The 27,662-nt window shown below is 48.0% G+C and overlaps 1 protein-coding gene across 10 annotated transcripts in view; it reads right to left on the bottom strand.

Annotated features, from left to right (window-relative positions):
- LOC106741126 (protein turtle-like) overlaps positions 1-27,662 on the bottom strand; it is a 123,857-nt gene that overhangs the window by 17,372 nt on the left and 78,823 nt on the right. For 4 of the 10 annotated variants that reach the window (XM_014612796.1, XM_014612800.1, XM_014612802.1 and 1 more), the window contains 10 exons: positions 27,060-27,291; positions 23,135-23,410; positions 11,246-11,533; positions 10,613-11,022; positions 9,611-9,879; positions 8,579-8,751; positions 5,532-5,612; positions 1,898-2,083; positions 706-933; positions 44-137 (listed from right to left, as the gene is read on the bottom strand). In XM_014612796.1, the coding sequence (XP_014468282.1) occupies positions 44-137; positions 706-933; positions 1,898-2,083; positions 5,532-5,612; positions 8,579-8,751; positions 9,611-9,879; positions 10,613-11,022; positions 11,246-11,533; positions 23,135-23,410; positions 27,060-27,291 (2,237 nt within the window). Of the gene's footprint in view, positions 1-43; positions 138-705; positions 934-1,897; positions 2,084-5,531; positions 5,613-8,136; positions 8,206-8,578; positions 8,752-9,610; positions 9,880-10,612; positions 11,023-11,245; positions 11,534-23,134; positions 23,411-27,059; positions 27,292-27,662 lie in introns of all 10 variants that reach the window. The other 6 variants (XM_014612806.1, XM_014612799.1, XM_014612801.1 and 3 more) reach the window with 4 other exon arrangements.

Here is a 27,662-nt window from a genome sequence, read left to right as displayed (position 1 = left end):
GGGGGGGGGGGGTATAATGGTGTTTCGGGATGTAGACACTCACTTTTTCAAAGGCACTGTTCCCTGGGGCCCCTGCCCTGCGCCGTTCCTGGCGTCGGTGACCCGGCAGGCCACCATGTTATACGCTGAAAGCAGTTCTACAATGTTACATAACTATGTTAACTACAAATGTGTTCAGGTTCACAGGTGCATGCCCGGCTCCTGCGTTACCGGATCGTAGCCGCCTCTTTGATCAGTCCTGGGCGCTAAATCGAAATCGGCCAATGCTGCGGCGAGTCTTTGCAGTCGAGTAACAGAAGCGGGCCCAGAACGGACCAATCAAGACACACGGCGTATTCTTGACTGCGATCTTCAGTGAAAAATGACACGGCGACTGTACACTGCCAATCCACCTGGTCATTTCTTCGCCATTTATTTGATTATTCTGTTTGCACGAAAGAACGTAAAGTTCGCGAGTGCGTTACAGTGCGATCGGATAAGTCGACACGATCACGTGAAATCGCACGCGCTCAGGACGGACGAACGTGCTGAGAACGAGAACGCGCGATCGCTCGCCGATCGTACGTCCTCGTTATCTTCGCCGTGGCGCGACAGCCTTTCTTACGCGAGTCAATGCAGAGACGACACAACCAGGAGCACAGGTGCAGGCGAGATGCGGGCAAAACGGTGATACGATACGACGATAACGCCACGGGGCGTCCATACCTTTCTCCTGTTTTCGTCTCTTCCGCTTATTGCAGATCTTCACCGCGCATATGCTGAGGATGATGGCGACGAGGAAGAAGAGGATACCGCCTACGACGCCCGCGGTGATCGCTTTGTGCTTAACGCGAGCCGGCACGGGGAACTTCACCTGGTCGCTCGCGCCGTAATTCGTAGCCGAGTTGGCGAACACTTGGAAATAGTAGGTCCTACCACCGACCAGGTTCTTCACTGTGGGCGTTCACGTTAAACGGGAAATCGCATGAAAGTCGCTGTGACTCGCCGGAAAAATCGGATAAGTAGTATTGGTCTGTGAGTAGAAGTGGAACTCGGTGGTGTGGAGATACCCCTGTCCGACGCTAGTAGGAACTAGTGAGAACTCTTACGCAAGATAATCGTGCCGTACGGTTAAAGAGGGAACGGCACACGAGGTAAGAAGAAGAGATGCTGCGCAATAGAATCGATCAATAGCGTCCAGGAGTAAATCTTCTTGATGGCAATATTATTGGAACTGATACATTGTACAATAACTGTCACCGCCTTTATTTATTTTCGAAATATAAAAGTACACATTGAAAAACATTTTGTACTTGTGTCGGTATCGAGCCGTTGTTAACATTTTTGTGTTCAACTTTTGACACACATCTGTGTGTTAATTTAATATATTGCACTCGTGTTATCTCATATATATATTTCGTGTTGAGTCGATATTCAACGTGTGCAAGTTAAAATAGTACATTTTGTATTTCGGTGTCGATTAACGTGTTAATTTTGCGTTAAACTTTGACGATATTCATATTACTTTCAGCATACTCAACTTATGTTAAATTAACACAAAAATTTGCGTGGACCGTTTGGAGGATATAAAATGTATTGAATTTGACACGAAATTACGTGGGGGAGAAATTTATCCGACGGAAATGACATTCGATACCAATGGTCATCGCTTCAAACATCTTCTGCGAAATTTTTTCCGTCTCTATCTAGCTAATAAAGTTCTTTTTTTTTTCGATGTTCAAATTAGTAATCGTTATTGCCCCATCCTGTGTACTGTTTTAATAACTCGAGTATTGATCTCAGTAATATTGAATCAAGAAAATTCGCTCCAATTACAGCGCTGTCGACCAATTCTATCGATACAACAGCATTTCCTTCCCGATGCGGCGCGATGGGGAGGTGCGTGTCTCTCTCTCACCTAAATAACTGGTCTCCTCGGGTCGTATTTGGCCCTTGTTGAGCGTTTTCCAAGGTCCGTCCGTCTTGTACTTGATAGTGTAGTATTGGATAAGATGACTACGTTCCAAAGGAGGTTGCCAGGTTATCAGGAAACCGTTGCTGATCTCCGTCACCGTGAGGTTCCGCGGGGTACCTGGCTTTGGTCCTGGTGGTGCAAAAGGTCACGCTGGTCAGTAGCGTTCGTCGTCGTCGGTGGTGGTGATGGTAACACGTAACGCGAATACTCGTTCTATTTTTCGTCCCGCTCGCGTGACGACGTCTCACGCAGTTTCACATTGTTTAATCTGCTTTATACCGCGCGGCGCGATTGACGAGTTAGTTTCCGTCGATAAAGCGGTAAGCGTTGTTTCATCACGTATATACGTACGTTACATTTTATTTTACACACACACACACACACACACACACACACACACACACACACACACACAGAGAGAGAGAGAGAGAGAGAGAGAGAGAGAGAGAGAGAGAGAGAGAGATAATGATAAAATTCTCCCTCTCATATGCGCGCGCGCGACTTGTATCGTGCACGCAAAGTGAAAACAAAAGGAAAAGAAAAAAATAAATAAAAGCCGACGTGGGAGAAATCTCTTTGGCGCCGGCGAATAAATATATCGCCGTCGTAACTCCGAAATAATTCCGGTAACGCACGCCGAGTTGCAATGCCAGTAGGAAACTTTTTGATGGAAACGTTAACGCGCGCCGTTCCGACCACACAGCGACATTTTCACATCTATCAAACCCCATCGCGCTATATCGCGTCATCGAGTTGTAATCGTCTGATTTTTTTCATCATCGCGTATCTGGGACGACGACTGCGATATGCACTTATGAAAAAAAATTCTTTCGCGTCGCATTCATGCAAACGCGCCTCCTCTCCCTCCCCCGGCCGCCGGTGCACGATGGATTATAATCCTACGCTTTCGAGATGGATGAATTATTTTAAATATTCGCGCATCGAGTTTATATTATAATTCGAGCTCCCCTTTTCCTCCTCTCTTTCTCTTTTTGTTCACCAACTTGCGTGCGCCCGCGATATAACGATGTGTGATAACAAGATAAACGGATCATGATCGATATGTGTCGCGCGAAACGACTCACGAAGTGTCACGAGCGTTTATATTTATATGATTATGTAACGCGAATAAGGGAACGAGAAACTTCCGGAGTTTTGCCATTAAATCCACGTGTTTTCTTCTCACGATCTTCTCCCTCGCTGACTAAGGCGGTAGGTGGAAATGAGACGACTATTGATGTAACTCCTTAACTGGATTAGCTAGGCATGAGGTCAGCTTCTTTCATCATTTATTACACACACACATAATGTGTTACGGCCTAATTGCTTCCGGCGTACGCGCGCGTTAACCTTATTTAACGTCCGAGCTGCCCCCTCCGAACTGCTGTTTCTTCTCGGTAACGACGCGACGTCGCGATTCAAAATGCGTGAGATTTCTAGAGGGAAGAGAGAGGCAAGACAAAAAAAGAAGAAAGAAAGAAAGAAAAGAAAAACAAGGAAGAAAACGGCCATGTCCGACAGGCATGGCCGTTAACTCGCACGGGTAGGTGCGAATGTTCGATTCGACGTATTTTGCTTTCCGTCATATTACGACTCGCCCGATCTCTGGCGCTGCTGGTTTATTCCGACAAAGCAAACATTCCCGTTTCCCCGGCTCCTATCCATTTAATGGCCGCATTCTCGGGAAATATCTCGGCGGAATTTACGAAATTGACGGAAATTGCCTCGTTGTTGCGGAATCGAAGTCGGGAGAGCGTAAAAACTATATTACGATTGTTTGCTCCGTTGATTACACGCAAACGGACGGACCGGTAAATTTCTTCTTCGATCAGATGGTTTACGCGCGGCCACGCGCGTGTGGACGCGTTGCTCTTTCACGTTTCCGTATTGGAGACGCCGGCGAGCTCGTCAAAATCCGCGGGGGGAAGGGGGGGATTTACCGTCGCGTTGACGTGTTCCGAGCGATTCTTAGCGCTATTCAAATTGATCGGCGCCGCATGAAGCCGCCGGGGCAAGATCGCTTTCGGGATCAAAGGAAAGAGGGAGATTTCTCGCGGGACGTGTGTGAATCGTGCACAATTCGGACGCGTCGACGAGCTCAGCGAAGGAGAAGCGAAGCGACCGTCGCCCAAAAACCCATCGTCGCTGTTTTTGTCGTAGCAATTTTTGGACAGTTGAACGAAATTCTTCTTTTTCTTTCTCTCTCTCTCTCTCTCTCTCTCTCTTTCATTCTCTCTGTCTCTCTCTTCCTCTCTTTCTCCCGGCAGTCCTCCCCCACACTGTCGCGTAATTCGGATGCGCGCATGTGAGAGATAGCTGGCTTGGTTTGGCCGCGAGATTGCGATATTAACGTTTTGCATTGTTTCGAGAATTCGCCTGATAAAATATATGAAGTTATCCTCTTTCCCTCCTTCGCCCCGTCCCGCGGACCGCCCATTACCGGACGCTTTTTCTCGCCTCTGCCCGGCGATAAAGAGGATTTCATTATTATTTTTTGCGCGTAACGCCCGCGTTATTCTCCCGCGGAGGAATACGTGCCGGCGCGGCCGGGGATTATATTTATAAAAATACCGGCAATGCGCCATAAAATGGATCGATATTAATACCGTCGGGAAAATACGCGGGCGGGCAACGCGTGTGTGACGTGTAAAGAGCGCCTCCCCCTCCCACCGCACCGAAATCATCGTGCACACGTCGTCGAAGCGCAGCATCTCTCGTCGAAATTTTATTTTTATCCGGTCACCGACGCGCTTCCTCTTCCTAACCCCGTCTTTCTCGCGTGTGACGATTCGAATATGATCGAGGACCGGCGGCAAACGTGGGGAAAAATCGGCGCGACTGCAACTTCTTCCTTGGCCCTCCGCGCGTTCTCTCTCTCTCTCTCTCTCTTTCTCTCTCGGAGCGAAGAGTAGTGTTCGGAACCGTCTGCTATGTGCAAAATGTATGACGTTATTTCCTGCTTTCCCTCGCGGAATGCCCGCCGCTACGCCGGTACGCCGGAGCTAAGAGGATTTCGTTTTTATTTTCTTCCCGTATCGCTCTCCCGCGTCGTTGTACCCGCCGAATACTGCAAGCGCGAATTGCACGCGCGCGTATTCGTTCTCATTGTCCTGTCAGATCCCACGACACTCGTTTTCGTGTCCACTATAGCACGTAATGGCGATTAATCTTGCGGCGCGCGAAACGCGAGAGAGAAAGAGAGAGGCTGTGGGAGGTGCTGTGCGCGGCTTTTCGAGCTCTACCGTCCATTTTCGCGCGGCGCGAAGAATTCGCAACGAGACGCGCGATAAGATAAGCGCAATCGCACACGGTGTGAATGTTAATATACCGCGGAGTATTACACGCTAAATGCACGCAGCGGAGATAAAAGGGAGAGAGAGAGAGAGAGAGATGTGTGGGCGGTATGAAAGTGCCGATGCTTTCGAGCGTCCGCGGAACGCGACGGTCGTTTCGTAACGTCGGCGACGCAGCGCGTTGAGAAATAACGTTCGCGCGGGACATCTTTTTCCTGTATGTGTATGTGCGCGTGTGTGTGTAACGTAAATTTGACGATGTAAGAGACAAAAAGAACGTGTACCTTTCGGCCGTATGATGGTTGGAAACATGGGGTTTCCCGTGGAATCGGTCGGTAATATGAGAGTGCTATAATCAAGGATGTCTGAAACGAAAAAAAAAAGAAAAGAATACGAGAAAAGAAATGAAAATCAAAGGAAAGTCGATGAGAATGAGGACAGAGGTGAGATTAATCGGAGCCAGTTGTCTCTCTTTCTCACGGGGCGTCGAAGACACTGCGACGTGTGTCTACATTGCAAGTCTACAAAGTGTGTGAGTATCGTGCGGGTAGATCTTTAGATTCTCACGGCTGAAATTCAAGCGAGCACACCGTTAAGCTGTACTAATCGCGTTGGGGTCGGTTTCATCAATGTCAATTAACTCTAACCGCAGCCTAGATACCTCTTTCCAGACCTCCTTCTGGCCGCGGCTCGCGTGATACAGGGTCATTCAAAGTTGGAGATCGATGATTAATTCTCGAACGAACGTGTCGGTAGCGGGCTCGCTTTAGAATTTTGCGGACTTTTCGAGGAGGATAATTTGAGAAATTTCACTCCGCGGGTAATGGATAAATAAATGCTTATTCCGTGGTTAACATCGAACGTCCGAAAGTAGACGGGACTGCAAACTCCGAGGCTGAGAGACGAGAATCGCGCGAAAAATACGTGAAACGTTTACGAATAAAATATTCATGAAGGAAGTTTCGCTTGACGATGAATCGACTTTCGGAAGTTACCTCCTCAAAGGATTCCCCGCCGCGAAAGCCGTTGTCGCTCGAGTGCTTCAGTACGCTCTCGCACGTGAACGGCGGTATGGAGAGAAGGAAAATTTAGTTAACCGCGGTTAACCAGCGTTGTTGAAGCCGGCCCCTTTGTCGACGCGGGTTTAACGAGCGAAATCGATGACGATGCGGGCATATGCGTGGGGTAGAAGCGTAAGAAGCCAAAAAAGCGGTACAGCGAAAGAGAGAGACAGAGAAGAAAAAAGAAGGAGTAGGACGANGGGGGGGGGGGGGGATAGAGAGAGACACGGGAGAAACGCTTGAAGGGTAACCAGATAGAAATCCCTAGACGCCGGTATCGGGGATGCTCGGGGTACGGTGTGTACAAATGGAAGGCAATGAACCGGTGGATTCGAGGGAAGGAAATAAAAGCGGAAGCAGAATGAACGGCTCGATGGGTTTTCCGATACGATAAGTCGCCGCGGAAGTCTCCGTTCCTTCTCCGTCTATTTTTCTCCGCGTTTCCTCCGCGCGCCTCATTCCGTATCCGCATTCTCCCCTTTCCTTATCTTGTTGCATCCTTCTCACCCTTTCTGCCGCCGCTGCTGCCCACCCATCCCACTTTCTCAGCTTCTACGGGGTCTTAACCGGAGGAGGAAGTCGCGTGACTTTTCGGCTCGCGGATCGATACTCTCCGATGAGAGAGGATCGCAGACGGTCGCGCGACAGACGAGAGAGAGAGAGAGAGAGAGAGAGGAAATGATATTTCCCGCGCGCGAATTTCCCTTCGGCGAGTAATCGCGAGACGCCGTTCTCAGTTCACGAGTATTCGCGCGACTATTCGCGGATATCCCGCGGTACTCAGAGCCAATCATGTTTCGCTGGTTAACGGATTTGAAGCAGCGACCGTAGGTCTTAACGTCTCGGAGAAAACAAGTTTTGTCACAGTCCCCGGCCATATTGTCAGACGCACCTTAACTTTTTACAATTCGTCGACTTCCGAGCACCGGCTTTACAATACGGCTCACTTATCGATCGAATTATGTTAAGGAACCATTGTTCTATGAAAGGTCTATTTTACGACGTCATTTCACTTGGCTGTTATAATGACCTTGAACAAATATGAACCCGCGCTGGTCGCATTGTCGATAACAACGAGAACGTGCGACGTGAGACGCGTTTTGAGTATGTGTCAATTGAAATTTGGCTTTATTTTTGCTTATTTGCGACTTGAAACTTCAAATCCCTCGCTTACTAACGGAAAAATTAATTCTGGTGTGAAAGTTATTAATATTGTTTGCAAAAATGATGGGTGAAGCAGGTGATTTGACATCTCAGAAGGTTGCAGAGGCAAAAGCGCTGTTCGACACTGAAAATTACTCCAATCGAGTAAACGTAAAATCAGTAGCTTTTCTTCTCCTCCTAATCTGTCTTTTATTAAAAAATCAAAGTGCATCTAATAACATGGCCGGGGACTGTAGAACAACAAATCGTTTGTTAATATAATGACAGCAGAAAAATTTGTCATACGGGAAAAATAATTTTGCTGTTGTAGGCACGTCGTTGCGACAGCAATAAAATCTAATTAGCACAACCGAATTATTTTGCTATCCATATATCCAGCGAATAGCGATTATTATTCTTAATAAATCTTCCCGCTGTTCCAATGAATTTTGTTGTTGTCACTATGTTAACAAACAATTTGTTGGCCCAGCAAATTTGTTTTCTCCATCTCGCGCGTTTAAATTCAAAGTAGGTGACGATGACGAGACTCTTCGTGCGCGACGCGTTGCATTTTCAAACTGTTTCTCTTCCGTCGAGTTTCTTCGTCGTTTTCTTTTTTTACACGATTCCGGTATGCGACTCACGTTATCGCGACACGGTGCTGTCTAATTCATTCGACCCTTACCACTTTGATCCGTAGCTGCGGCTTGACCAGCACTCGAGGAGGGGGTCGCCGACTGAGTCAGGGCAACGTCTTGTGAGAGCGCAGCGATAGAGATGGTTAGCGAAAGGACAGTTGGCACAGATTAGTTCAGTACAGATTATCTCGGCTTGCACGAAGATTAGTTTGTTAGTCGGTAAACAGAGCGCCGCTAATCGTAAACAGCCGCCAAATTAGTTGGATTCGTGGCAATAAGATACAGACTGGATTATTCATGGCAAATTTCTAAATACGGATACGCTCGATCAGTAATTACGATCAGTCGTGAGGTTAATCAATGGGTGGTTCCGCTAGAAAACAGCCGCTCATTAGATCTGTCTTCTACCGGTCACGCGCAAATTTACCGAGAGAATTTTAACGGCCCCGAAAATTTCATTATTAGGATATATAATGTAGTTTCCGTTACCGAGGGTCCTGACTGTGATGACTTTGCTCAGCAATCCCTCGCCCAGAGCGTTCTTCCCGATTACCTGGAACTCGTAGAGCGTGCTAGGCGTGAGTCTGTTGATCGTCACCGTTGTGCTGCCCGACGGAGTCACGGGGATTGTCTTCCAATCCGAAGTTCCTGATTCCCTGTGCCTGCGGGGAGAGGCGCAGCACGAAAAACAGAACGTGACTGTATAAAAAATCTCACAAAGTCGGGCATGAACGTACGCGGGGGGAGGGGGGGGGAGCACTTGAATCCCTTCCCTCAAATTTTGACAAGGAGAAACAATTAAATCATAAACATAAAGAAATGTAATTGATATATTACACTCTACATTCTATCAAAAAGTTACAGTACATATTCTGTAATTAGAAGCTAATGACGAGGTATTAGCGATGAAATTATAAAAATGAATGCAATGAAAATTGCTGCAATTTCGCCACCGGACGTGACCCAACCTTGGCCCAACCGTACACACAATGAGCACCAGTGAAAGGTCTTTTAGCACATTGTAAAAACCTAGTTGCGGTCAACAACACCGGAAAATTGCCTTGGATTATGTATGCTAAATGTGCACAGAAAAATGGTGCTCGCGGAAAGAAAGAGGCTGGGAGGATGAGTATTAAAGAAATTTACTGAAAATTCGCGAAGGTTGCTTTTTAGCATAAGTGTGCCAATTGGTTTTGTGCGAGGGTAAATTTTTGCCCTTTATTTATATTTTCCCCTTTCCTCGATTAAAATTCCAGTCACGTTCACGGAGCCTTAAAGGTTTCGGGACTCTAATCGTCATCCCTCTGATACGTCTGAGTTTATTCGAACAAGCGAATTTGGCGAAATAAGAAATAATGATCAGCCGGTTTGCGAAGGAATCGGGCAAATTCTGCTTCCGATAAAATTATTTCGACGAGAGGGAGGCCCGATTTCAATCGTTATCCGGCCAAGGCGATTATCCTTCGCGTCGATGGACGAACCTTAAATGATAATACCTATTAACCTATCCCGTGTACCCACCAGATAGTATAATCTTGCTTGTAATCAGGACCGCCGGAATAGCCTGGTAACCAGTTTAGCGTTACCGAGAATTGCGTGGCAGTGCCTGTCACGTTGTAAGGTGCATGGGGTTGCGTGCCTTCGACGATCAGCTGCGTCGAGGACGAGATGGTGGCGACTTCGTTGGAGGCGACGCAGTGATACAGTCCGAAATCCGTGCGCCGAAGGCCCTCTATGGTTAAATTGCCGCCGAAGGTCTTCGCGCGATTGCGTTGGATGGGTCCCTCTCTCTGGGGTGGTTTTGGGAACGTTTTATAAAATGCCACGCACGCGAGACAAAGCTCAATAAAGCATAATACGGAAAGTACAATCCGGAAGCTACAGCTCGAGTGACACGAAAGCCTGAAAGCTTGTTAACCGTTGTTGTCCGACGGTCTTTCGGGCTTTCGCGTTAATTTTGACGACTATCTTAATTGCATTTCTAATTAAACTACGGTAAAATCATTTTGTATATGCGCGATAAAGATGATGATAATGATAATAGTAATAATAAAAATGAATAATAAAGGAAGAGCAAAGATCAACATACCCATTTTGTATTTCGGCTCTAAAACACTGGTGAAAGTGTAGAATTAAAATCTATGTGCAAAGCGGCCAACATTTCTATATCAAAATTGTCTTTCTAAAAATTATTACATATTGTCATATGTGAATTATTACATATCAACATGGGTGGTATATGTTGATTTGCCATACCTAAGTCAGTTTTTGTGCTTTTCTTCTAACAATAAATACTTTCAGGGAAAAAAAACGTAATTTTCTCTGTGTCCGTAAAGGATCAGGGAAGGGCAGTTTTGCCAATGAAATAACAAGAAAGGCACACTTCCTCGCGCAATTAAAAATTCAGATAATTAAGAAAAAAACGACGTTTAAAAATGAAATGAGAGCGGACGATGGTGTGACAGTGAGAGAGCTTCGTTGGAGGAATGAATTTCGGAGCGGATATCCGGCCGATGACTTTACCCGATGCCATTGTATCGTCGGTTTCTGCGTTCCCTCGGCCTCCTGTGCGTCGCAGTGCATCTCGACCGTCTCGCCCACCTTCCGCGTATACATTGTTTCTGGCTCGAGGGTGAAAACAGGCGGATTTCGCACGAGGACCTCCATCGGACCCGAACTGCCCTGCGTGCCCTGGGCGTTATAAGGCGTGCAGGTATATCTGCCTTGGTGATTCTCATTGACCCGTGTAAAGAGCAGGGAGCCGTTGTTCATGATAACGATGTCCTTCGTCTGATAAGGCTCGAGTAGGCGCTTGTCCTTGGTCCAGGTCACGTATTGCAGGGGTGGGTTGGCTTTTATGTAACACTGGACCACACCAGCCAGACGGAACGGCAGGTACTGGATGGTGGGGGTGAACGTGACCTTCGCCGGGTCTGAAACACCGCGAGATCACACGCGTGTCGGGGAATGTTAATCCTCTGGATTAGCACTCGCGCGGGCTCTATTAAGAAAAAGGAAAAAGAAAGCCCACTGATCGAATTTGTTTCTTCCAATTTCCCTTTCCCTGTGGGGACACACCGAGGGGAACTCTTTGGAAAATGTCAATTCAACCTGTGGATTCTCCAGTGATAATCTCTCCCCTCGAGCACATCTTACATTCGACGTTCAGATAAGCGCTGGCACTTTGAGGATCGCCGATGCCGTTCGTGACTTCGCACAGGTATTGACCGGAGTCATCGGCGCTGACGGGGTTGATGACCAGGCTGCCGTCCATCTTGATGGACACCCTGGTGTCCAGGGCCGAGACCTCCGTGACAGGGGCACCCTCGCGAAACCAGCGCACCGTCACGTTACCCGGTAGGGCCTTCGCCTCGCAGGAGAACTGCACCTTCTCGCCTTCCAGCTTCGTTTGATTCGTCGGCGGCACCATAATAACGGCTCCACCTGTGGATCAATAATATCATTTCTGTCTCTCTCGCCGTTACCCTTTACTTTTTTTCATCCCCTCCACCAGCACCGGGCTCGGGGATTGGAGAAACGCCAGAACGGCGAAATATCGATCATCATGACCGACGAATCTAACGCGACCGATGTTAGTCTCGTAGTAGTAGTATCTATTGCATTATTGTGTGTCCAGAATCCGCGCGACGGCGATTCACCGCTGATATCGGTCGCCTGGCTGTCACCGGCGGAAGTGTCAAAAATAGCCGATAGCTCGGACAGAACGACAGTTCGGGTCGGGTGTATCCAACTCGCTATCGTATAGGACGACAGGATGGCCGGTAGGGTAGGAAGGGAAACAGAATGCTCGCAGCATCTCCATCGATTCTCGATAACATCTCTCGCTCACGCTGCTCGTCGGTGAAGAGCCATGACAGATGGGCAAAGGTACCGTTCTCGGTCGAGAGTGCGGCCAGTCTCGAATTTGCCTTTCGCTTCCGCGACTTCTGCTTCTGCGTCTACCGTTCAACAGGGTGCATCATATCTTCTTCGATATCCAACGTCGTCGTCCACGCCTATCGTGGTCGTAGTCGCGTATTCACGCCCGAAGAATTTCAAAACTTGCAGCTTTGCCCTTGTCGGAAGCTTCGGAAACGAATATCTTGACGTATTATAACGGAAGATCGATTCTTCGTCGCACAATAGATGAAGCTCTCGCTCCCTCCCTCTCTCTCTCTCTCTCTTCCGTTTCGCGTGATTCCGCGGCATTTCCTACAATCCGATCTATCGTCATTCCTCGGGATTACCCTTCTTTTCCGCATTTTTCGTCGCGAAGGTGGTTTGGTTCGCGACGGGATCGAGCGTATGCGTGAGGAATTGTCGGGGAGTTAGCGAGACACCGGATTTCGCGACGAAAGCCTCCGAGATTGTCGACGACCCCGGGCCGAAATTTCGCTTCCGCATAGACCCCGCAGATTCCATCGAACTTGAAGAACAATGCAACTTGCAGGGAGAATTTGCTCCTGGCTAAGTATTTTCCGCAACGCTAAGTTTTCTATCAATTTACGTAGAGGAACGGTTAATGAAAAATAAAATAATATTACTCGCAAAATAAGAATCGGTTCGACGTGGTACGTGGCTACAATATCTCACATGTGCGTTCGCAGGAAAAAACATTTGGTACTTGGGTTGGTAAATCGGTCCTTGTTAAATATGCTTTTGCGTTAAATATTTAACATATCTATGTGTTAATTTAATCTATTGTATTATTTCAATAAATATATATATATATATGCATATTTCTTTTTTGTATTAAGTCGACATTCAACATGTGTGAGTGTTAAAACAACACATTTCTATACTTCAGTGCCGATCAACGTATTGTGAATATCAATTTGCACATTTTCGACCATAATATTTACATTATCTTTCGACATTTGACACAAAATTAAATTTATATTTGACACAAAATTAAATTAACACAAAGTTTGTGCCGGCCGTTTGGGGCGTATGAAGTGCGTTAAATTAAACGCAAAATTGTCTACCGTGTTGAAAACCTGGAATATAAATCCGGTACGTACGTCATTCTGTTTCTCGGACAATTTTATTCTCTTTTATACTCTTACTGGTCATCATCGGGGATCTTCACGATCATTTTCCTTGTTTGGAATTCGCGGAATTAACGAAGAGGCAAAAATTCGATACTCGGGTCACGCCGTGGGGTATACCGTGGAGATTGCGATTGTCGCACGATGATTTTTCACGGTTTCACGTTCGAAGCGACGGCGAGTCCCGGCTGTGCGGAATTCGCGCTGGCGGTACCTCTTTAATTTTCATCGTATCGCATGCAAGTGTGCGGCGCGCACGTTGACGTTCCGTGCGAGAGAAACATTTATTTTTCTGTCTCCCGCGCGACATGTTCCGCTCCGTGATTCGGCCAACAAACTCAGTCGCGCGCGCGCCTTCAACCTCTGCGCTCTTGCATTTTAATTTCGAGCGTGATATTCCAAATCGATGTATATATCGCGAATTCGAGAATTGTTCGTCGGCGCGGTAAACAGAGTTTAGGTGTCGCGCAAACAACGTGCAAATTTATACATACGCAAACGAACACGCCGGCCGGCGTTCCGACCCTGCAAATGTATCGACAGTCGTTTGAGCAATTAAACATTTGGTAGATTATTGCGGTATTTGTTGGCCCCGCTGAGTATATCAACAGATATACGATACCACGATGAAACTCGAGGCAGCGGCAAATGGCTTTTCGGCGAAGCGACAAGTGACAGAGGTACGGTGACAGAAAGAGGAGGCTGTCCGAGGAGGAGTTTCGATCTCGAGTGTAACACGGCCGACCACCGGGCAAAATGGTGGCAAACGCGCCAATCAAGAGAGCCCCGACGACGTCGCGTCGCGCGAGAAATATCGCGTATCGCGGATCCAGCGTGGAAAGCAGGGCAACGATATACTAAGCTCGGCCCGATGTCTGAATATATTACACCTACCCCCGAAGATGCGCCGCAATGCGCGCGGCAATGCGAGCTGCAGTCGGCGCGACGTCGCGGCGCGAATAAATTTGAATCTACGATCTTGATAAACGCACGAAGCTCGCGGGAATGAGAACTTGTTGCCCGTAAAAAAGGAGGAAAGGCGGGGCAGGGAGGGGGGGAGGGGGGAAAGGGAAGAGCGTATTTCCTCGCAATCTTCCGCGCTCGCTCGCTCGGTAGTCCGTTCGCCGTATCCTAAATCCGAGCACGCGCGGAGGAGGGTTTTGCGCGATACCAATCAAACCTGGACGTGCATTACGCCCCGATGGTGTCGGATTCTCTCGCGTTCACGTATCAACTCGCTCCATCCATGCGTATATGCGGGTCCTTTTCTGCTATTTTTCTCGTAGTACATAAGTAGTGACGAGATCCGATTGAATGACGTACTCGTTAACATCGATGTGTACACCGAGAAGAGGATTCCTTCAAATTTCATCAATTTCATCGCATCCAAACAAATTTCGTCAAATTTCATTGGCATGCTCCGAAGAAACTAATGTTTCCATTGATAAGTACGATTTTTAGACGATTTTCCACGAGTATGTATATTTATCTTAGGTAAAAAAAATTTGTTCGAAACGGAAGATAATTTTCTAATAAAGAAATGATTTGTTTCATTTTACATATTCGTCGTGACCGAATCATATTTTATTTCGATATTGTTCCGAGCGTTCTGTCTATTAAATAACAGAGTTTTCCCGAATGAGACGATAAAATTTTCATCCAAACGAATAATATCTCGCATATGTTGTTTCTATGAAACCAATTTTAGCCAAACAAATAGAAATGCTAAATCCAAAGGGAACCTTTTTCTCTGTACATTTCTCTGTGATCTCGCGAACTACGCTTGCTTCTCGCCGTCGTGCACGCGCGCGCGCGATCAACGGAATACATTTTAATTATCCGCGCCGACGATGATATATGTTACGTCACGAGCACAAAAGCTCTCAGAAGGAGGAGATGTTCCGCGGAGGGGGTGAGCAGGCAAGTTCTCAAAGTTCCCGGCGAGAATGAGGCCAATGGAATGCCGAGTAGTCCGCCCTGTGGAAACACGCGACAGCGCGGCGCGCGTGAGGGATGTGTGTGTGTGTGTGCGTGTGCTCTCTCGAGCGGCCGCCGTAAAGTTGCACGCGCGGCGCGCATTACGCGCGCGCGCACGATCGTTAACGACGTGTTGTTTTTACCAACTCGCGCCGGCAATTTCCCACCGATGAACGGGCGCGGTGGTGGTCGATACTTACGCGCGTGCAGTCCTCAGACGAGCGCCGTCCCGATGTTCCATTGTGTTTTATCGTCGTACTCGCGGAAATATTCAAGAGCTTTGAAGCGGCCGAGGAAGAGAGAGGGAGAGAGAGAGAGAAAGCATCATTTATTTAGCGCTCTGGTACATATCCCCTCAAGCGCTATATACGCAGCAATACATAATTATTGGTAGTTACATAATTCGAAATCCGTAAAAGGCTACATATTAATAACGAAAACAACCAGTAAACAAGAAATAATCAAAAAGCTTTCCTAGTATGGCTAGAAAAATACGCAATATTGAAAATTCGCAAAAGAGCATAATAAGGAACAAAATACAATAGCTTCAAAAAAAAAAAAAAAACGTGACGTGAGAAACACGACCTTTCATGGTGTCAAAAAACATTTGTTGACAATGTTACCTATTACTCCGCATAAGGCAGTGTATCAGTCTATACGCTGCCCTAAAAGATATGAGTACAGTGACCTCCTGAAAGACTCACGTGAGCGTGCGGAACGAATCTCGGCAGGCAGTGAGTTCCATGGTAAAGTTGCTGTGGTTATAAAAAAACCGATTAAAGTGTTCGGTGCGACATTGCGGGACAGACGGCAAATTACCAGAAGCTCTAGTACATCTGCTAGATATAACGGATCGGAACGATAGCAGTCCAAAGATATAAGCAGGACGTTGATTTTGTATAACATTGTATATTAGACAGCCTACAAAGTATCGCCTCCGAGAAGCCGTCCGGAGCCAACCTAGCTTATTACAATAGGATGTTATGTGCTCAAATCTGCTCACGCCAAAAAAGGAACCTAATACAAGGGTTTATTGCTCTATCCAGACGCGCCGAATTTTCCATGGTCATGTCGGTTAGAGCAGCACAGCAATAGTCCACATGAGGGTAAATAAGAGATACTATATTATATAATAAGATAATATATAATAAGAGATATTAATCTCCGCCTGAGTTCGACAGGCAGTAAACATCTGTGCAGCTTCAGCTGGTGAAGAGTCTTGTATGTTTTGTTTACTACGTTGGTTACATGCCCCAGGCAAGAGTGTTGGTAATAATAACACCAAATACTTAACGCTAGCCGAGAAATCAATATTCTCGCCGTCGACTACTATGCCCCCCAAAGACCCATAATCGATGCCGCCGCCATGTCTGGCTGTACCAAAAATTATGAGTTTTAGGCGTTCAACATGAGATAATTCCTTTTAGCCCACAAGAGAGAGAGAGAGAGAGAGAAAGAGAGAGAAACGCTTTCATAAAGTGATTATCAAGCCGCGAGGAGCCACACAACGCCGCTGTCGCGTTTATACCCGCCGTCATTCTCGATGCGGAAAGTGTCACGATGACAAATTCCGACCGCCCGCCGGCCGGACGAAAATCTTGACAAACCGGGGCGATGAAATTCAGAACGTCGCGCGGACTCTTGTGCCAAGTACACACCCGTGACAGCGCGGCGCGTCGCGCCGCATCACGCTCCACGGTGTAAATACGCGTGGTAGTCGCGAAGGGGGTAATTCGGCGAACGGGGCAACCCGAGATGCAGCTAAATTCTGGAAATAGTGTTACGCTCGCGCGGGGAAATAAAACAAGACAACGTTAAGTGGGAAAGAACTTCAACTATATATTTGCTATTTACAAGAAAACACGCGTAACTCGTAGATTCGAGCTCTCTCTCTTTCGAAAGACCGACGCGCGCACGTCACGGCGACTCGACCGCCCCAGAGAGAATCTCTCGAACCCGTTGTTTATCGGTCAACGCTGATCATCTGTTCTTTACGACTCGTTGTCAAGAGAATCAGCTGTACGTTCAGAGCGCTAAAAGCGCGGGCATCAAGACACTGCCCCTCTTTTTTAAAATTGTCGTCCCGACAATTGAAACACAGCTTCCAAGATCCTCGACGCTTCCCGTACTACGAACACGGACTCCAGCCCATGCTAACGTACGGCGTCGACATAGGATCCATCTCCAAAACGCTTCCTGGGACCACGACGCTTCCTGTACTACCATGGACTCCTGTCCATGTTACCGTACTGCGTCAATAAGAATCCCCCACGTCTCAATTTCTTTCTTTATGTTCCTCCTTAATCAATGAGGGATAGTACCAGATGTTCGGACTCTCTTGTGCCCTTTTCTCCCTTGATCTTCGGACAAGGGGGGGGGGGGTATCATCCGTGGACCCAACGTTTTCTTGCGAAAACAACCCAAGTCCCCGCCTCGGCATTCGCCCAATGCCCCACGGGAAAACCACGGTGAAAAACCGTGGGTAAGGCGGCCTTCTCAAGATTCAATTCCAGATGTACACCATGTCTTCAGACGTTCCAGCAAAACTCCAGACATTTCATCAAGAACAGCTAAAATGGAGAAACAAAACACCGCAGTAAATTCCTTAAGATTAAAGTCCTCACGACTAAAACAAATACCAAGTACAAGGCTCAGCAAAAACTATTATTGGAGGAACTTAGCTGGACTTCTCGTCGTTGCTGGCGTCCCTCCTCGCAACGCTGGAGCACCTCGGTAAACTCCCCGCGTAAGCGCGCCTGCTCCTCCCTCATTCGACGCCAACGCCGCCGCTCGACTCCGTGTCTTCACCGGAGAATGCACCGGTTACCATTCCACTTAATTCTCACACTTCACTTTTCACACGCGGCCACGTATCTCTAGTTTTCCGTCGCGCGGATCTCGGATGATCGTTTCCCGACGGCTCCGTCTCACAGATTCCGGACGTTTTTATCCCGGACGAGCCCCCAAAACGTTACGCTCGCGCGGGGAAATCAAACGTGTCAACGTTAAGTGGGGAAACAACTTCAACTTTATATTTGCTATTTACAAGAAAGCACGCGTAACTCGCGGACTCAAGCTTTCTCTCTCTTTCGAAAGACCGACACGCGCACGTCACGGCGACTCGACCGCCCCAGAGAGAATCTCTCGAACCCGTTGTTTATCGGTCAACGCTGATCATCTGTTGTTTACGACTCGTTGTCAAGAGAATCAGCTGTACGTTCGGAGCGCTAAAAGCGCGGGTATCAAGACACGGGCGTAAAAATCGAATTATTCCCGACGGTGTGTTCACTCTCTCCAGCTCCCTTCCTCCCGGCTCTTTAAACGCTTCGTCTCGCACCTTTTAGCGCGTCGCGCGCGTCAGAATGAACCATTATAACGTACCGTGCGCTAATAAGTACACACGTCTTAGTATTTCTCACGACGCGAAAGATAAAAACGGTCGGTGGGCAATCCCGCTCCGTAAATATCACAACTTTACGTACACGCGGAGACTTTACGCATTTCGCGCTTACATTTTCCCTCGGGTCAACGGTAAAGTAAGTTTGGTAAGTGGAAAAGGACGGTGGATGCGTAAAAACGGCGCGAGGTGTCCGTTAATCGAGCGCTTCACGCGATAACGGCAGTAATGATCACCGGCTGCGCTCATCCAATTTCGCCCGCTGCGTACTCGCTCGAAATTTTACGATCCCGCGCAATGTCGGCGGACGACATTCCCGCTATATATTTCTCAATCCATTAAATAACCATCTCTGGGCCGCCCGTGAACGGGCGTGAAAACAAGAGGCGAGAAAGAGAAAGAGAGAGAGAGAGAGAGAGAGAGAGAGAAAGACGGTAAGACAATACGATGATGAAGACGGATGTCCAGGTCGTGGCTCGCCGCCGCCGCGGCTTACAAATTTGCAGTGGTTGTGGAGGCAGAAGCGAAACGCCTGCGACGATAAAGGGGAAAAAGGGGAACGCGAAAGCGAAATGGAACAAGAAGGCGGACTGGGGGAGGAGGAAGGGTGGCGGCGGAAAGTGGCTGTTGGCTCCGGAAAAACAAGACAAATCGCCTTTTAACCCCCCTTCTTTCCCCCGCCGGAACCCTCCACGAGAATAGCCTTAATTGGTCGGCGGAACGAGCGAGGCTGCCGGAATCCCGCTGTAACCACTTTGCCTAACGCGAGTTTTATCGCGCCCAGGGTATCGATATGAGTAAATGTATCGGCTCGTAAAATTTACGGGGCAGCCGGGAAAAGAGAGGAGAGACAGAGAGGGAGAGATGCTACGGTTCGGCGCGAAGAGAGAGAGAGAGAGCGCCGCCGTGCGTCCCTGCGCTTTATGGATGCATCGGCATGCCGCGTCCTCGATCACGAGAAAACGTTTCCGTTCCGAAGGAAATGGACGCTAAAACGGTTATATGACGTGGGCGAGATTGCGACTTCCCTTATCTTTTTCCGAGCCGCGCTCCCGAGACGACGGCTTAGAAATGGTGCAGCACACCTGTTCGTGCGCGCGATATCGCGTGCAATCTCTTTCTCTCTCTCTCTCTCTCTCTCTTTCTCCGGCTCTCTTGTTTCGGTACGTATTATTGGAAAAGCAGCAAATTATCCGGCGAAATCGCGGAGAGAAAGCGCGGCGAGATCGTGCGAAAAAGCGGAAATTTGTAAACGAGTTCATTACCGCGGCACTTTTAATCGCACGCAATGCAAAAACGCGCACGCGAGGAGTATCGGGTGTTTCCCCCCGCGGAAAGCCCACTGCGGACGACATTGCGAGTAAACGATGTTCGACGAGTTCCGCGAGTTTCGAGAGATAATCGCGCGTTCTTCTCGGCCGAATGACGAATCAGCTCGGGGAACGCTCCCTTCATAACGGGTATTAAGAACAGGTGTGCGTGTTGGGGACTCGCGAAGGCGCAAGAAAGGCGAACCGAGGGGGGGGAACCCCGAGTTAATTAAACTAGAGATAATAAGACGCACGCGTAAACCTTTAATTATTCCATCACGCGCTCACGCGCATTAGCTTATTAAAAGCTGGGAGACCTTAACTCCGCGTTCGTTAAAACGGTTACGCGCACGCGAGCGAGCGACGACGAGCGGNNGGGGGGGGGGGGCGGGTCACGAACGCGCGTTGTTTGTTTCGAATTACGCGCGCCGTATCGGTCAGCTTTACGATCGCTCCGGCGATCTTACTTCGGAATTAAGAGCGACCGTTAAACTCACAGCACGCACCGACGATGATATTTCTCGGTTGCCGCGCGGAGCCACGCCGAAACTCGCGAAACTCGCCGGGAACTTTTGCGAATCTCGCTCTCGTAAAAGGACCGTTTGTTATCCCGTTTGAAACTCCTCCGTCCGGGGCGGCGCCGAATTTATCGAACGTATCGCAAAGGCGCGACGGACCGGGCTTACCTGCCCGTGAGAATTCGTTTCCGATTGCGCAGCGGGCAAAATCAGAAAGGGAGTAAGGCACAGAGAGTGAGAGAGGGGGGGGGGGACAGCTTACTCACGGATCGATAAACAACAAAACCGGCCGAGTTAACCGCGCCCGCGCTTTAAGATATTTTCTGGCATCCAGGTTATTGGAATTGCATTACCGGTGTTCGCGGCCGATCGCTGATTACCAAGGGATATCTGTTTCTGATAACGACGCGCGTTCGATAATTACCACGGTAGTTTGCTGTTTATTAATTATCGGGCTGGCAGGCAGCCGTATTTTGCGTTATTCTCTTCTGGGTGCTGATCGCGGATAATTAATCGCGCGGGCATGCCGAGGCAATTTTCGGAAGTGTATTAAAGCGTGCTCACTATCGCGCGCGACTCTCTCATATTAAATTAGTTTCGAAAAAAAGGTGCGCGCGAGAAGTTCCTCTCTCTCTCTCTCTCTCATTGTCGGGGAACTAATCAGCCGACTTTACGTTTATGTTCGGCGAAAGAGGGCTAGAAAGACGCGTCTTCTTATTAGCTTCGCGAGGCGGACCTTGCGGGAGAGGGTCGGCGGAGGAAGAGGGCGCGGGTACAAAGTATTTTCTTCTTTAATTAGTTTACTCGCGTTATACCGGCGTTCTCTCTCTCGAGACTTTTGCTCTTTTCCCGTTCACCGGGTAAAAGGCGGAACTTTTATGAAATATTCCTTAATTATATTTTAATTATGTATCCAGCTCGCTCTCTCTCTCTCTCTCTCTCTCTCTCTCTCTCTCTCTCTCTCTCTCTTCCTTAACTATGTGAAACAGGCATTTAATTGCAGGGACAAGCTGAGTCAGTATATCTACAATGGCATATATTTGCGGACACCCTCCCCTTTTTCCATTTTTTCTTTCCGATACGCGCGACGGTAAAATAGACAGGTGCGATCGATCAAGACACTTGTCGGGATCAAGCCGAAACCGAGCCGGCGAATTTTCCACGTCAGCCTCGGGAGAGCGGGGTAAACGTCGCTAAATGGACAGCGCCTTAATTATCCCTATCGTCGCGCGGCATCATCCGTTCGGGTTTAACGCGCTCTGAAACGAAAGCTGTGTTAGCGACGGTTTTCGTCGCAGCCGCGTGTCACGCCGCGGACGAAGTGGATTAGTCGGCCGCATTGCAGTGTCGGTAATGCGTTCCTGTCAGACAGTAATACTTAACAGCGCACGCTAACGTTCCCCCCGGGCGAGATATTAACCGAGGCCAACCGGAAAAGTGGTTATATTATTTGCTGCGGCACGGGAGACCGTCAGAAACTGACGTCGTTCGTACCCGCTCGCTTTTAACAAAATCCGTATGCCGGAAATTTTGCGAGGTGGTTTGTCCCTTTCTTCGGGAGAAACGAACGCGTAGAGACTCACCGTACCGCAGAGAGTACACACCGCGGTCGTGCCGAGAGGGAAATGTAAATATTTGTAAATACAATCATCATAGTGAAAGAAACTATCGTCAGGAGAATCAGGAACGCTGCTATTATTTTTGTAGTTAAAGTCATAAAAAGAGCACGGCTGGGGTTGAAAATAATTGTAATTTCTCTCATTGCCTTTCACCGTTGTAACTTAGGATTACTCGTGCAATTTTCAACTTTAAACGCGTATGATCGAAAATCGTATAAATGCACTGAGAGGGAAAATATCTTAGAAATAAGAGAATAGTTTTCTTGGTGGGTATTAATAATATATTTACTTGTATTAATATATAAATGTTGCTGTATTAAGGAAAAACTTTTCTCAAATAAGAGCGAAAATATACAATTTCTTGAATTCGCAGCTTTTCACAAAAGCAATTGTTTATTTCATTTAAAAAGAAGATTACATTTAAGTAAATATGTTATTAGTACCCAGCGAGTAACTATTTTTTTACATATTTTTTCTCTCGGCGTAACCTTAATTGCAATGGCACACATGACGCTGACCGTACACGATGCAGTGTGTATGGTCAGTCACAAAAAAGTCGCAATACTTTTTTCCCGATGAAGTTTGCAACGCATCTCGTATCCAGTAGAAAAATGTATTTCCTGAGAATTACTGAAGAAACAAATTCTCCTGTTGGGCACAGGATGCGTCCCGAAATTCATAAAAAAGCAAAAACTGCAATCTTTTTCCGACTGACCGTACAGTCGTGTAGGATTTTATCGAGATTGGCTTACCAGGAAAATTAGACGATAATTATACAGAGAGTTATGAAAGTGTATCGATATCGAAATCGCGTGGGTTCATTAGTTACATCATAATAAGATTCAGAGAGAAAAGCGCGATTCTTATAACCTCGGATATGCATCCACGTGAAATCTACTCCTCTCTCTTTCNCCCCCCCCCTCCCTTCTACCTATCGGCTTCGCCGGTGCTCGCGAATGTTTCCAAATGACGTTGAAATTTATATTAAAAAAGTTTCATATCTCACGTTCGGCGATCGCGCGCCGCTCGCCTATTGAACGGGCGGTCGTCCCTTCCGTAGCGAGCGGGCGGGCCGACCGACCGGGTGGATAATATATTGCTGAACTCCCGATGAAATTACGACGGTCCGCGACGTCGGGACATTCCCTTGACATTCTAATGAAAGTCGCCGCTCACCCGCGATGATGACGCGCGCGGTGTGACTGATCTGGCCCTCTCCGTTCCTGGCGATGCAGGTGTAATCGCCGATGTCCTCGTTCTTGATCGTCGAGATCCTGAGCTCGGTGCCGTCGTTGAATATACCGATGGTCGACGACGGCTCGACGGGATTCGCGTCCTTGTACCAAAGGATCTCCGGCGACGGTGTACCCTCAGCCTGGCAGTTCAGTATTATCGCATCGCCCAGATTCACGTATATCATATCATCCGGCGTTATGCTGAATCTGGGTGGCGCTGCGAACAATGGATGCGATTGGTTGGCGATTAGATACGATATCCGTGACTGTATCGTGCCGCGTTGAATCCGCGATCTTAACTTTACAAGAACTCCGGTTGAGGGGGGGGGGGAGAAGATCGATGATGTCTCGTAATATTAAAGACTAATATAGACAAGTATCGGACTTACTGACCGTTTTGTTTTGAAAACACAGTAGTGGAAAGCTTATATAATTTATAATAATACATATACATATATATATATACACATATTTAAACATTTATATATCCCTTTCTATTACCTATGCGTCTGTATTAGATCAACTGACACATAAATAAGAAAAATAGAAAATAATAATATTTTTATATTATTTGTAATACTGCGAATAAATATTTATCTCAGCTTCGTTTCAAATTAACATTTATCATACGGGCGGCGAAATCAATGTATAGAAACGTAATTTTGCCTGATAAGTAGTTAATTTGTGAAAGGCCCCCTGAATGCGCCACTGGAAAATGCGATCTCAGTGAACGAACCTCCTTAATCGAGCGTGCGTGACTCGTATTTGCGAACTCGGGATTACCCCTTTCGCGCACTTCGTCTCAGGTCATTTTTCCGAGCCGGTGGCGCGCCTCAGCGCGTTGTTTTACAGCGCGCGAGCCGGGGGATGAAATTTCTCTCCTCTCGCGCGGCCGAAGATGGAGAGACGCGCGCTTAGCACATCGGCGACAGAAAATTGTCGCGAGAAAACGTCGTTGGGAGCGAAGAATCAAACGGCTGCGAAGCGCGAGCGTGGACGTTTAGAAAACGTCGGTTCCCCGAGAGAACTTCCGTCGCGTTTTTATCGTCGTTCATCCCGAGAGCGCCCACCCCTTTTCACCCCGAAGAAATCACAATGGTTCTTCGCCGCCCGTCGTGACCGGACAGGCGATGTAAAGAGCCGTTCGTTCTTTTGCCCTAAGACGACACGTAGCGTGCCGTACCGGAAGGAGGTCGGCGATTCCGCACGGCCGACTGAAAGAGCGAAAGGGAGCGAGCGAGGGGGAGCGAGGAAGGTGCGGTGAAACGAGTGATTGAAATAATGCAAATTCTACGTCGCGGTAGTTAAGAAAACCGTCGCTCCCCCGACGGATTTTACCCGTCGCCGAAGAGCCGTGCGTTCCTCTCTCCCGCGCGAGCGGGAATTATTCCGTTGGAGAAATTTTAATCGACGCGCGTATGCGAGAACGCATCCAGCGGAAATCTGGAATATCGCGAAAAAAAATCGCGGGGAAAGCTTCGATTGAATATTTCCCGGACGGGGGCTTCGTGTGCGGCGAGAGTTTGTTTTTCTCTCCCTCTTTCTCTCTTCCTTCGGCGCGAATTTTCGGTATTCGGGAGATACCGCTCTTGTTCTACCCGTCGCTGAGATATTGCCTCGTCGCGCGACGTCCGCTCGCGATCGCCGCTCGTCCGAGGAATTTTAATTTCGCGAGTGACGCTCCGGAAGCGAACAAAAGCGAAAATGCGAGGAAGAAGAGGACGAAGAAGTTGACGGTGGGAAAAGATCGACGGCGACGCGAAGAAGCGAGACGCGGTTTGTGTCTCTAACGCGTGCAAGCGACCGAATGGAGCCGACTACAAAGTATAAAGGAACCTTAAACGCTTTCTGGAGCTCCAAGTATTTTCCCCTTTCACGTCGTTTTGCGGGTCTATCGTCGTCGTCGTCGTCGTCGCCGACGTCGTCGTCGTTGTCACCGCTGTCACCGTCATCGTCGTCCTCGTCGTTGTTGTTGAGTGTGACCGAGGGCTCGGAGAATGAGGGAGAAATTGGGAATGAGCGTAGCGGCCTGGTGGAGCGGAAGGGAGAAGGGGAAGGGACGGGGTGGATGAGGTGTGACGAGGAAAAAAGGAGGACAACGGGACATCCTCCCTGAGCTATCTAAATATTTCTCTTCCCTTCGGCCCTTCGCCCGTCGTTTATAGCCCGAGCAAAATGCGGCAATAAGTTTCCCTCTTTCTTCTATCGCTTTCCTCGCCCCCTCCCCTTCTTTTTTTCGCCGCTCCATCCCATTTCCCGTCCGGTAACACGATCTTTTTGCGATTCTCCTTTCCATTTTACTCGCCGTAAGCAGGGACGAATTTTCTCGGGAGATTTCGCCGAGGCGGCGCGAAGGGCACGACGATGTCGACGACGGCGACGACGAACTCTCGAAGAAGAAGAAGAAGACGTTCGAACCGCGCTCGCGCTGAACAAGCAAGAAACATAACTTCTTCCCGCACGAACTTGGAGCTAAAGAATGGTGGCGCGCGCGGGGAGGGGAGTGGCGTGGTTGCACGGTGGTGTGTTTGCTGAATGTACAATTCGCGCAGGAGTCGCGCGTCGAAGAATCGACGACGTCTTTTCGAAGCGTCCTTTATGATTCGCATGCTTTCCTTTTCCTGATAGGAAGTCACGTCGACGATGAAAAGCGCCGGTCGAGATGAAAAGGGAAACGCGACGGCAGAAAGGGGAATATTTTCGCGTGCTGTATTCGCCGATGTTTAACCAAGCGCGAATGAAGGACGGAATTGCACGAGTCTGAGGGAGACACGCAAACGTGCCCCCCCCCCCTCCCGCCGACTCGGACACGTTTCTCATCGGATTAATTCTGTTTCGTGCATTTATTAGGCCAGGTTTTTTGTAGCGCAGCCAACGAGGCTAAATTTGAGAAATACACTGAGAAAAAAAGCGTTTTGATAATTTTGGTAATTTTGGTAACTGTAGTCGGCATCGATGAAGAAACTCCAATCAGGAGAATCATTTTTGTGATACTACCATAGTGTCAATGATAATAATCTCATACGAATATTGTGCTGCTATTACTTTTTTATTAAAACAAGAAGATGTATTTGGCGCCGAAAATAGCTTTTATAATTTTATATTTTAGCGACGAACATCTTTTTCTCTCAGTTTTTTTATTTCTGACGCTCGAGAAAGCATAACCGAAGTCTGCGTGACAGCAAGCGAAGCGCACGAAAAAAAAAAAAGAAATGCATATTTGCATCTTCAATTTTTGCAAAAACGGTGAGTCACGAGCAATGTATGTTACTCGGAAATTAAATTCTACGCGCGCGCGCGCGCACACACTTTTCCCGATGAACTTGCGAAAATTTGCAAATTTCTAGAAATTACACGGGACTGTTCAAATACGGCCTTAACTCACACAGTTAACTTCCCGCAAGTGTCATAAAACTACATTAGTCGAAGTCGTAAAATCTCGTTAAGTCCCAAGTGATATTAATGAGGCTATCCACAGCCGGAAATAACGCGGCTTCACCTCTCATACAAGCTGCACATAAGCTTCGGTTAAGTTCTCGTAATAAGAAACATAACTTGTACTACTAATATACAATTTTACATATGTATGAACTTTCAAGCATCTTTTATTTCGCGGCAAAAATTATGCAACGGGAAGAATAGTCAGGTTGTAACAGGATGTCGATTGAAACAGTCTAAATCTGCGGCAAAATCGGTGAGAGAACGAAATTATTATTACCGTTTGAAAACCTTACGAAACAGTCTGACATAAACTCGCAACAATCCGCTTTATTAATTCCGAAGCCTCGACGAGTCGCGCCGTCGCAAATCGCATTTGCGTCCGGCGCACGGATGGCAAATACCGGTGAAGTTTCCGGGCTACTTACCGTGGACGTCTAGGTGAAACCAGGTACCGTTCTTGTGACTGTTGGGCGACCTGTTGAGGAAGACGACCTTGCACTTGTACCATCCTTGATCGCTCTCGCGGATGTTCGTCAGATTGAGGCTGGCCCCGCCGTACGGTGAATTCGGGCTCACCCTCGAGACACGACCTTCGTATCCCTCGCCACTGTGGGTCGGATACGACTCGTACCATATGTATATCGGTATCTCCTGCCCCTTGCACCAACACCAACACGCAACATAAACGAGAGATCGCAATGAACGCGTGTGCGCCGGTGCGAGCGTTCGTTCCACACACTTTATCCGCGGATTTCCCCGGCGAGAAATACGGAGGGAATTTTATCACGGCAAAATTTTCTTTTTCCCGTCGTCGGAAAGGAAGAAGAAGAAATGCGCGGGGAGAGCCGGTAACTTTATTAGATATTTCCGTTTTATTAGATCGCGCTGTTTTACGGAAGATGCGCGGAAACGGGAGAGGGAAGAAGAGAGATGCGTCGTCATATGTACACGTTATAAGATTATAGCGTAAAATTTGGATCTCTCCTCCCGCGCGTCGGAAGAGCTTCTCCCCCCCCCCCCCCCCCCCC

Source organism: Dinoponera quadriceps, unplaced genomic scaffold, assembly GCF_001313825.1.
Source record: "Dinoponera quadriceps isolate SergipeBrazil2010 unplaced genomic scaffold, ASM131382v1 scaffold555, whole genome shotgun sequence".
In the NCBI taxonomy this organism is placed as follows: Eukaryota; Metazoa; Arthropoda; class Insecta; order Hymenoptera; family Formicidae; genus Dinoponera; species Dinoponera quadriceps.
This window is presented reverse-complemented; position numbering and strand designations above follow the sequence as displayed.